At 37.9% G+C, this 11,199-nt stretch overlaps 1 protein-coding gene across 2 annotated transcripts in view; it reads left to right on the top strand.

The window, feature by feature from the left end:
* Positions 1–1,407: 1,407 nt before the first annotated feature.
* The window catches only part of ITK (IL2-inducible T-cell kinase), a 94,281-nt gene continuing 84,489 nt past the window's right edge, over positions 1,408–11,199 (top strand). The window contains exon 1 of one of the 2 annotated variants that reach the window (XM_006901976.1): positions 1,408–1,621. In XM_006901976.1, the coding sequence (XP_006902038.1) occupies positions 1,484–1,621 (138 nt within the window). In that variant the 5' untranslated portion in view covers positions 1,408–1,483. The remainder of the gene's footprint in view (positions 1,622–11,199) is intronic. The other variant, XM_006901977.1, reaches the window with a different exon arrangement.

The raw sequence follows: 11,199 nt of genomic DNA, 5'->3' as shown, positions 1-11,199 counted from the left end.
GTACAATGAATGAATGGAAATCCAAAATCTCTGTAAATGTTCATTAAAATTAATAAAATAAAATTTAAAAAAGAGAAAAAAATAAAAGATGTGTTGCACTGTAAAAATCTACTGCCAAGCACCTTCCCAAAGTGCTAAAGAGCAGCAAAATCTGTTTAAATACTATGGTGTGCTTGATGCAAGTCACGATCTTTTCACTTATTTCCTATGCATTTGAAAGTTGGAAATTGAATAGAGATGACAGAAGAACTGATTTCCCATAGAAGGCTGTGTTCCTTGATCTTCTGCAATTAGCATTCCAAGTCCTCCTCACTTTGAGCAAGCAAGTTTGTATCATCTGCATAACACAGCTTGTTGGCTACTTAGTTAGGTAATGTAGCTAAATACCAATCTTTGGTGGATAGAATCATGCTGTTGTTGTTGTTGTTGTTGTTATGTACAGCCAAGTTGGAACCGATTCATAGGTGACCTTACAGTGTTTTTTCAGAAGCTGTAAATCTCTTGAGGGTAGATGGCCCATCTTTTTGCAGCAGAATAGCTGGTGAATTTGAACTGTGTTCCTTTGAATTGGCAGCACAACTCCTTACCACTAAGTCACCAGAACTGTTGTTGCTGTCAAATAATGGCCTCTGGTATACTTCTAGCTTCCAATTATTGGAATTTAGGTATATGTTAGATTATATGGCAAAGGAGTATTAGGTGGCAGGTGGATTTAAGACTGTTGCTAATCAGATGACTTTAAAATAAAGGAATTATCTTGGCTTATCAGGATGTATCAATATACTCACAAAGGACCTTAAATGTGGATGAGGGATCTAGGGACAGTGAGAATGATGAGATGAGAAGGACTCAATCCACTATTGTTGGTATGGAAGAATGAGGATGAAACAAGGAATATAAGTGTCTCTAGAGCCTGGAAAGAACAAAGAAAAATACCCCTCTAGAAATTTCAAAAATTTGCTTGTTTTAGCCCAGACAAATCCATTACAGGCTTCTGAACCACAAAACTTCAAAACAGCAATTTGTGCTATTTTAACTCCTTAAATTTGTGTTAAATTGTTACAGCAGCAACAGGAAACTAAAATAAATAAGTCTATTTGACTCAAGAGCCCATGTTCCTAACTCTGCTAGGACTCAACTGTTGGATAATCTAAACTAGTAACTATACAGATTAAACTGTAGTTCTTCATATAATTTTGATTCTGTTCCTTAAAAAAAATAATTTTCAAGCCATTTTACAAAAGGTACACACTCTTTTTTACATTTATTTCTTTTGTGAATTTTGTAAGGATGTGGTTATAGTCTTTGACATCAGAGGGGAAGCTGTGCAATGCTCACTGAGCATTGATAGAAAGATAACGTTGGAGGCAAGTTGCCTTTGAAGATCAACTGCCTCCCCGCTGCATTCCTTTTCCAGAAACTCTTTCGTCTGGTTGTGCTAAAGGGTGATGCCCTAGGTGCATCCTTTATCAAAATTTGGATCATGAACAACTTCATCCTCTTGGAAGAACAACTTATCAAGAAGTCCCAACAAAAGAGAAGAACTTCTCCCTCAAACTTTAAAGTCCGCTTTTTTGTTTTAACCAAAACAAACCTGGCATACTTTGAGGACCGCCATGGGGTATGTGAGAACTTTTTTTTCCTTTGAATGTTTCTTTATGTTTGGACTGGGATGATTGGCGATGGGAATATAGCCTTGCGGGTTATAAAAATAAGAGTAATCAGAAGAGAAAGTGGAGGGAAGCCCAGAAATATGATGCTTGTATTAGATGAGTTCAGTTCTAAAACCATAGAGCTATAAATTTCATCATTATCAGCTATTTTGTTTTCTCTAAACCCTATAAGGTTAACTTAAAAATGATAATAAAAATATAGATAGGTAATTTTTATTAGTTAGAACTTGAACTTGAGACGTGATGTAGCCCAGTTTCCTTATTTTACAGTGGAGGGGACTGATCTCTGGAACGGTGATGTGATAGGTGCAGAGACAGATCCTTGGAGTCATTTGCCATAATTTTACACCTTGTTAGGTGGTGGTGGTGGTGGTGGTTGTTAAGTGCCATTGAGTCGTAGGGGATCCATAGCGACCCTAGGAATGAAAGTCCTCAACACTTGTTAGGTAGTAGAGCAAAATAAATAAATAAATAAACGGTGTAGGAAGAATTGGCATTTTAATTAATTCAAGTCATCATTCACTTAACATCAAGTAGTAACATTCCTTAGGCATTTAATTGTCTAAAATCTTGTCTATGCTTTACAATACTTTCTGTACATCTAAATTCCTTTTTTTTTTTTTTTTGAGGGAGCTCTGGTGGCTTATTGGTAAAGAATTGCTCTGTCAAATAAAAAGTGTACAGCTGGAATCCACTGACCACTCTGCTTTAGATAGATGGGCAGTCTCCTCCTTTGTAATTTTTGCCTCTGAAAACCTGATAGAGGTTTGATATGAGCTGGTTCCAGCTTGATGACACACACACACACACACACACACACACACACACACACATACACAATATCCTCTTTAAAAAATCTTTCAATCTTCTTTTTATCTCTAAAACTACTTACGTATTCCAACATGTGGGTGAAGAATAACAATATAATAGAAAAAGTGCTTGATGAGGGATCAGGAGGCCAAACTCTCCATCTTACTAGGTTATTGAACCTCAGCTACAGTCTCCTTCCTGGTCTTTCTAGTTCTTTCTTTAGAAAATTATAAGACTGATCATAGTAACACCCAAGGCCCCTTCCTTCATTTGAAAATTCTTGGTGATTGATTTTATGAAACATAATGCCTGAGAATGATTATATGAAGCATAGTATGAATGAAGAATAGTGTGAAAATGCAATGTATACTGAACTTTGTAAGCAAACCAATTAAAAAAAATAATTCTTTGGGTCAATAAAGGATCATTCTTATCACTTCTCAGCAATATATAATATAGGTTTGATTTCTTACTATGTCATTGTATTATTTTTCCAGTATTAAAGGAATAGGGAAGAGATTGCCACCTTTATTTTAATGAAAGAAAAATAATGTTTGGCTTTTAATGGTCACATTGAAACAAAACTGTTCTGCTTCCTTGTTGGGATTGAGTTGGGTGGATCCAAGCAAGAGCATAGGGCATATTAAAAATGAGGCTTTGAAGCATTCAGTAAAATTAAACCCTCGATAAGGCCATATTGCTATCTGGAAGCCCAAGTGGGATTGGCTCTAGTAGATAGCAATGAAATAATACTGCCAGTATTTAGAGGAGATGATATGTGTTCATCTCCTTTTCACAAAAGTAGATACAAAGCATTCAGCGGACTATTTTAAAAAAATATTTTATATTGATCCGCTTACAAAGTTCATATACATTGTGTTTCACTCTAGTCTTCACTCACATTGTATTTCATACAATCAGTCCCATTTGTTATATTTTGTAAAATTAATCGCTATTGGACTATGTACACCATTACCTTGTCTTTTCAAGTCCCCACCGGATCTTAATTGATGAGATCAGCTGGTTAATTTAAAAAACAGCTGGCAATTACTGATTATGAATAAGGTGCTCAACAAATATTTATTGACTAAATTAGCAGAGGACCTATAGCCAGATTTTGAACTTCGGTGATTTAACATTTAACAAAGCAAATCAAGCTCACTGTCATGGAGTCGACTCAAACTCATCGCAACCATCTAAGACTGATGTGTGTAGAACTGATCTATAGGGTTTGCAAAGCTGTAAATATATATGCAAGCAGACTGTCACAGCTTTCTCCCTTGGAACTACTAAGGGGTTTGAACTATGAATCTCTTAGTTAGCAGCCAAGAGCATTAATCACTTTATCACCAGGTGTCAATATACAGGGCTGATAAATCATATGGCATTGGTCAATCATTTTCTTACTGTGAGTGGAACACTTCAGACTCCTTTTCTATGTTGAAAGAATGTCACTTATCTTTAAAAATTACTCTTTTTCAAAGTTCAATTTATATCTTTCACAATTTTTCTTTTGTAACTTAACATAGTGTCTTCTCATTTAGGTAGTACTGATGCTGATAATAATTTGTGAGCAGCATAATTCTGAACTATTGTGAATTGAGTGCAATATTATTTCAGTATAAGTCAGTGCAAAATAATCATAAACAAAATGGTCTTGATTCAGAATTGGTGGTTATTGTTAGGTGCCATCAAGTTGACTACGACCTGTAGAAATCCTATGAACAACAGACCTGAACTCTGTGCCATGTTGTGCCATCCTCACACTTGTACACACTTGAGTCCATTGCCGTAGTTACTATGTCAATTATCTGGTTAAGGGTCTTCCTCCTATTTTCCAGCCCTCTATCCTTCTAAGTAATAGCCTCTCCTAGCACCATGTCCAAAGTATGTGAGGCAAAGCTTTGTCATCTTTTCCTCCAAGGAGCTCAAGCTGCACTTTCTTCAAGACATATTTGTTTGTTCTTTATGCAGTCCATGGGATGTTCAGTACTCGTTGTGAGGTCATTCTCATCAATTTAAGCATTATTCATTCAGTGTGTAGGTGGGCAAATGCTGGACTGAAATATCTAAAGTTTCCATGTGAGAAAGTACATTAAAAGCATCAAGTTTAGTTTCTTAAAATGCCTACAGTTTACGTTCATAAATAAATTTTCAAAGCATTTCTTTAAATAATAAATGTTTTTATTAAAAAGCTGCTTTGTTCACAATAGCAAAGCATTGAAAACAACCCAAGTGCCCATCAACAAATGAATGGATAGAGAGGCCGTGATATATTCATTCACACAATGTAATATTATGCAGCACTGAAAAATAAAGAACTCATGAAATATTATACAAAATGGGTGACCATGGAGGACATTATGTTGAGTGAAATATCTGAGTCACAAAAAAAAAAAAGAAATATATGAGTCACAAAAAGACAATTACTACATAATGCCACTGTTATAAAATAGGACTGACATGGGGGTTGGGGAGAAACTAAGAAAAGAGGGAATAAATAATGTCCACAACATTGAAAAAGACAAGGAAGAGAACTGTATAAAAGGAATATATGATTAGGCATTATTGGCATGACAGGAGTCTAGAGTAAGAGCTGCGTAGTAAAGTGAATTGGGGAGGGAGAAGACTGTGTATAACAATGAAAGAATTTTTTTTTTCCCAAAGAAAAAAGTGAACTGGGGTAGGGGGCAAGGAGGAAAATGTACCACAATGAATGAATGGAAATCCAAGTTCTCTATAAACTTTCATTAAAATCTCAATAAAGTTAAAAAAATAAAAAGTTATCCAAGGTCACTGAGAAAGTTAAGAAAAAGGAATTGTTACGATTCAGGCCCCATTGTTTACACACAGAAGTGCATTCCAGGAAAATATCAATAGCATAATATGGATGAGAGCCTTTCTCTTTTTAAATTAAAACGTCAATCTTCTTATCTGCAAAACGTGTAGTACTCACTTCATGTAGAAGACAAATGATGTAGTTAGGATGAACAATTTGAACTTACTGTTTTGTAGGTTTAAATTTAAAAAGTGTGGTGGTTGTTGGTAGGTGCTGTCAAGTCATCTCCAACTCAGAGGGGCCGGGCATGGAACCAGACAGTGCCCCATCCTGTGCCATCCTCACACATGCTGCTCTGTTTGAGTGCATCGTTGCAGACACTGTGTTAATCTATCTCCTTTAAGGGCCTTCTTCTCTACTTATTGACCTCTACCAACTGTGATGTCCTTCTCCAGGGAGCATGGTCCTTCCTGTTAACCAACATTCCCAAAATTTGTGAAACTCTGGTTATCTTTGCCTCCAAGGAACTTCTGGCTACACTACTTCCAAGACAAATTTGTGTATTCCTTTGGTGGTCCAAAAAAATCTGATATCCTGCAATTTAATACATAAGGTACTGCCAATATTTATTAGGCTGTTTTATGAAACAAAACACTGAACTATCTGGACTTGAACAGAGCTGATCTAATATTCATCTTTTCTCTATAAGGTACATCACAGGCTTCTTCTGCTTTAGGAAGAATAGCATTTTAGCGCTGCAACTAGGGGACATTTTAAATAGCAAAATCACCAAAAATGCAGAAAACATGACATTAATTTTTAAAAGGACAATTGTCAGTAGTAGAAGAGTTGAAACCAGAAGGTAGCACATGGCCTTGTTTGAGAGACAGTGTGATGGATGACTCAAAATTTTTCACTGTTCAGCACACATGTGCAAACACACTGCAAATTTATTTGGGTTTGAGGATTATAAATACATCTACCCCTGCACCAAATCTGATATGAGTCCTGTGTATCCAAGTAGAGCTAATTTCTGATTTACAGCATCTTTATGTTAGGGTGAACTACACTGAACTCTTTTCAACATACATTATCATTAGTAATATGTACTTATAATATTGTTATTATTGTTATGTCCTGTGAAGTCAGAAACAACTCTTAATTGACCCTTTAGTGTGTTCGATGTTAAGATTATTAACACATTTTAGTAGTCAAATTTGCACATAAAAGTTATACAAATAATGAAGATTGAGTGTGTTTAGCATAGTATAGCTGTACCTAGTAAACCCCCTGCCTTCCAATGATTTCTGATTCATGACTAACCTCAATTGAGTTTCCAAGGCTATAAATGTGAAGGAATAGATTGTCCATTTTTCTCCCAAGAAAAAAATCTGTCACTGGCAGATTCAAACCCATTGATCTTTCTGGTAACTCAGTATGCTACAAGGGTTCCTTGTCTTCTGGTAAGGATTAGCCATTATTTGCATCATCTCTGGACTCCGAAGGAGCTAGCCTAACTGTAATTTTCAAATGAAAGGAAATATTAAAGAATTCTTCAAATTTAAGCTAAAATTAGAGTCTTTTCTGTGGTGACTACAAGTTATGAGGATAAGCGTGCACACATTGTGAGCCATGTGAAGTTGGGCCTCTCAGAGTCGCAGCTTTTGTCCCTTTTTTCCCCAGTTGATATTGTGTTCCTTGTAGCTCTTAACATTGTGTGATTTCATCATACCATATGAAGAGTAATTCTTCTCAATACTCAAGAACAAATTCCCTAATTCTGCAAAATAAAGATTTCTATTTGGATTTTGACATCCATGTATTGTGTCAGCTTATTGCTGACTGAACTGCTTTTTTAAACATGGGTTTAAGTGCTGGTATACGATGCATGTTTCCTTTATTGAGATGTGCAAGTCTTTTCACAGCGGGAAGGACACTCCTTCACCCTGCTGTAGCAGTGGGTTAGAATTTCTCTAGGAGAGCCAAAAAGAAGCACAGAGTAGGCAGCGGGCAGCTGGTAGGTGGGCGTGACTTCAGATGCTGCCCTGTGTGTGCCAATTATTTTCTTTCTTTCTTTCTTCTTTTTTTTTTTTTTTGCAAAATAGTTTTTATTAATTGGAATTCTTTAACAGAGGACAGTGAAAGTTAAGGTCCCGACACGATGTTTGTGGAGAAAGGGATTGTTAGGAGTCCTGATTCTTAGTGTTGCTGATTTTCCTAGTATAAGTACTTTGATTGTGACCATTTCAAAATATCAATGTGACATCTACTAGTTCCCATCACCCAGAAAATTTAGCATTTAGCTCTTGTAAGTCAGCACAAACCAGATCCAGCATAACCCTAGCAACACCACTGAAATACTCCTGGAAACGTAGTCACCAGTTGAACAACATACCTTTGCCTTATGATGGGATTGTAGTCCAACAATTACTGCTTTATAATTTGGCTCTAATGTTAGTATAGAATACTTCTTTTTTTTCCTGCCCTTTAAGTTTTCATTACTATTACACTCCGTTATCCATGTCTTTATAAATCCAGTCCTTTTCTTCAGAAGCTGCCAAGAGAACGGAAACATTAGCAAATTACATGGTGCCATATTCATGGGAGGAAGCTCTGGTAGCTTAGTGGTAAGGCATTGTGCTGTCAAACCAAAGACAAGTGGATCAAAACCACCAGCTGCTCCGCAGGAGAAAGGTGGAATAAAAGTGATACTGGAAAATCAGTAGGAAGAACCCCTGGATGAAGGGTCTGTAGGTGGTAGTTGAGAATACCCATGCAATTTACAACCTCTGAGAAACCACCGATGGGTCAGTTAGAAGCTGGCTCTGGCTTCCTGACGTATAACAACAATACTTAAGAATATGCATTGCTACAGATAACATATGTTGAAAAAAGGTCAGTGTGGTTCATCCTAACTCAAGTATGTGATATATCAAAGATTATCTGTCCTTAGTGCACAGAACTTATATTAGATTCTGTTTAGGGGTAAAGAAGAGAAATATTATTAGAAAGTAAGACCATTAATCAAGCCCCTAAATGGTCCGGTTACAAGAAGTAGGAGGGAGGGAGGGAGGGAAGGAAGGAAGGAAGGAAGGAAGGAAGGAAGGAAGGAAGGAAGGAAGGAAGGAAGGAAGGGAGCTTCACTTCCAGTCTGAGAATTTAGTCACACAAATGGACCCCCAAACCAAGCAATATTCAGTATAAAATGAGTAGATGATATAGGACTTCTTTTTTAAATAATAATAATAATATCAAGGTGTCCCTAAAACACCATCGCTGTTGAGTCAATTACAACTCATACTGATTCTACAGGCATAGTAGGATTGTCCCATAGGGTTTCTGAGGGTTTAAATCTTTACAGAAGTTCCCTTGGAGCAACTGGCGGATTCTTATTAGCAACCTTCCAGTTAAGTAACTGAGTGCTTAGCCACTGTAGCAGCAGCCCCTGGGCAACATTGACAGATGAAGAGGGAAGAAGAAGGAGGTTCAGGTGATTAGAATAGGGATGAAGAAGCATATACAAAATGGCCAGCCAGACCCCTCGACTTCAGTTCCTTTTAAGAGAACAAAGCAACTGATTTTCTTTCCCCTCCTCTCTGCTTTACTCTTCCTTCCTTCCTTCCTTCCTTCCTTCCTTCCTTCCTTCCTTCCTTCCTTCCTTCCTTCCTTCCTTCCTTCCTTCCTTCCTTCCTTCCTTCCTTCCTTCCTTCCTTCCTTCCCTTTTATAGCTAAAAGCTATGCAGATAATATTCCTAGAGGTGATTGAGGCTACATGAGTAGTTTTACTTGAGAATGTCACTCTTCATGGTCTCCCTTCACTTCATTACCATGTAATTCAGGTGTGGTCTGCCCTCTAGGTCATTCTCAACTACCACCTACAGACCCTTCATCCAGGGGTTCTTCCTACTGATTTTCCAGTATCACTTCACACTGTTACTGTTGTGTACCATCAGGTCTGAACCTACCCATAGCTGACCCTTGGGCAAGTTTTCAGTGGCAGTTAATCACACAGCGGGAGACTGCCCATCTGTCTCCTGCAGAGCAGCTGGTGGACCCAAACCGTGCCTTTGGGATTACAGCACAGCTTCTTACCTGTAGATCACCACACTACACTTCCTATTATCCATGGTATTTCTATCACTTCTGCCTCCTTTCTAAGCTTTTTCTTTCCAGACTCTTTAAACTCATGCTCCCATTGAGGCCAGGAATAGAACGAGGCATGTGGGCCAAGAGTTGAAGAGGCATGCTCTAGGGAGGGACTCACTCTCAGGGTCATGGAAGCACAGGCTCTCTGCCTTGGCTGTCTTCCAACTGCCTGAAAAACCTCTCTTGCTTGATATTTTCAGCGTTGGTTCTTTCTTGTCTACTACTTCTTCAAGTATTTTCTCAGTATTCTGTTTCATCTTTGTAAAAGTGCATGCGTGTTTAATTATTTCAGGATCTGCACCTATTTTTATTTTACCAATGTGCTTCTTTATTTCTTTTCTGCCCTGGCCATCTTGCTCGTCACTGTATCCCCAACATCTAGAGCAGTGTTGGACACATGTTGTTTTTGTTGCAATGCACTGTTGAGTTGGAATCACCTCATCGCTGACCTTTCAGCAAGTTTACAGAGGCTGTAAATTGCATGGGAGGAGACGGGCCATCTTCCTCCCACAGAGCAGCTGGTTTCCTTTAGAACCACTTTTCAGTTGGTATTGTAACTTCTTACTACTAAGTTACTAGAGCTCTCTTTGGAGTGAAATATTCCATTATAATTAGATGTGGTTGCTACAGCTTAGGGACTAGCATATGCATTAATCAGTTTCTATAGTAAAAATAGGTCACAGATAAATAGTCTCAATGTGAGAGCTTTGTTTCTGACTCAGTATTCAAGAAAAGATTATATGAAAAGTATAAATATCAACAACAACATAAACATCCAGTTTCGTAGGTAATGAGGTTCACTTAAAATAAAACAATTTTATATTAAATCCCAGCACCCATCTGTCAGCTTGTTGTACTGTAGTGATTTGCACATTGTTATGGTACTGGGAAAGGGAGCTGTGGTGGCAAGGAGTCGTGCTGGGAAACCAAAGGAACGTTGTTCAGATCCACCAGCTGCTCCACGGAAGAAAGATGGGGAATCTTTTCCCATGGGATTAACTACATCTAAATACCCAAGTCAATGGCTCACAATACCAATATGGTGCTAGAAACTGTTCCACTGGTATTTCAGAGACCAAGGGAATCACTCATGGTGGACAGGTTTTAGCACAGCTTTTAGACTAAGACACACTTGGAAGAATGACTTGTTAATCTAATTCTGAAATTAACCACTGAAAACCCTAAGAATCATAACAGAATATTAGCAGATAGAGTGTTAGAAGGGCCCTTGGTTGGAAGGAAAGTAGGAGTACAGAGAATCTAGATGGGAAAAGGCTTGGCACATTCAAAGAACAGAGGAGGAAAAGGTTCTTAAACATATAGAGTTCAAGAGTAGAGGTTCAAGATAAGGGGGTAGAAGTCAAGATCTGTCGACCCTTGTGAAGTTTGGAATTTTTGTTCAACTGTAGTGAAGCTCGAGGTAGTTTCATGATGCAGTGATGGAGTATTCTGCTGCTAAATGAAAGATCAGTGATTCAAGTCCCATCAGTGACTCCATAGGAGACATGTCCTTCAATAGAGAGTCACAGCCTTGAAAAACCTATTGAACAGTTCTTCTCTGTCCTATAATGTGGTGCTGAGTCAGAATCTACCTAAGATAAGTGGGCTTGGTCGTGTAATAAAAACTACTGAAGGGTTGAAGCAGGAGAGTGATCCTATCAATTATACATTTAGAAGAATGAATCTGACCGATTGGAGATCGTGTACATTACAAGGGATAAGAGGAGAAGCTGAGAAGCCAGGCAGAGGCTCCTGATCAAAACCTACTGCTGAGGAGTTGATTCTGATCCA

The sequence above is a fragment of the Elephantulus edwardii genome, unplaced genomic scaffold (genome assembly GCF_000299155.1).
Source record: "Elephantulus edwardii isolate Elephantulus edwardi_28Jun2011 unplaced genomic scaffold, EleEdw1.0 scaffold00354, whole genome shotgun sequence".
NCBI lineage: Eukaryota > Metazoa > Chordata > Mammalia > Macroscelidea > Macroscelididae > Elephantulus > Elephantulus edwardii.
This window is presented reverse-complemented; position numbering and strand designations above follow the sequence as displayed.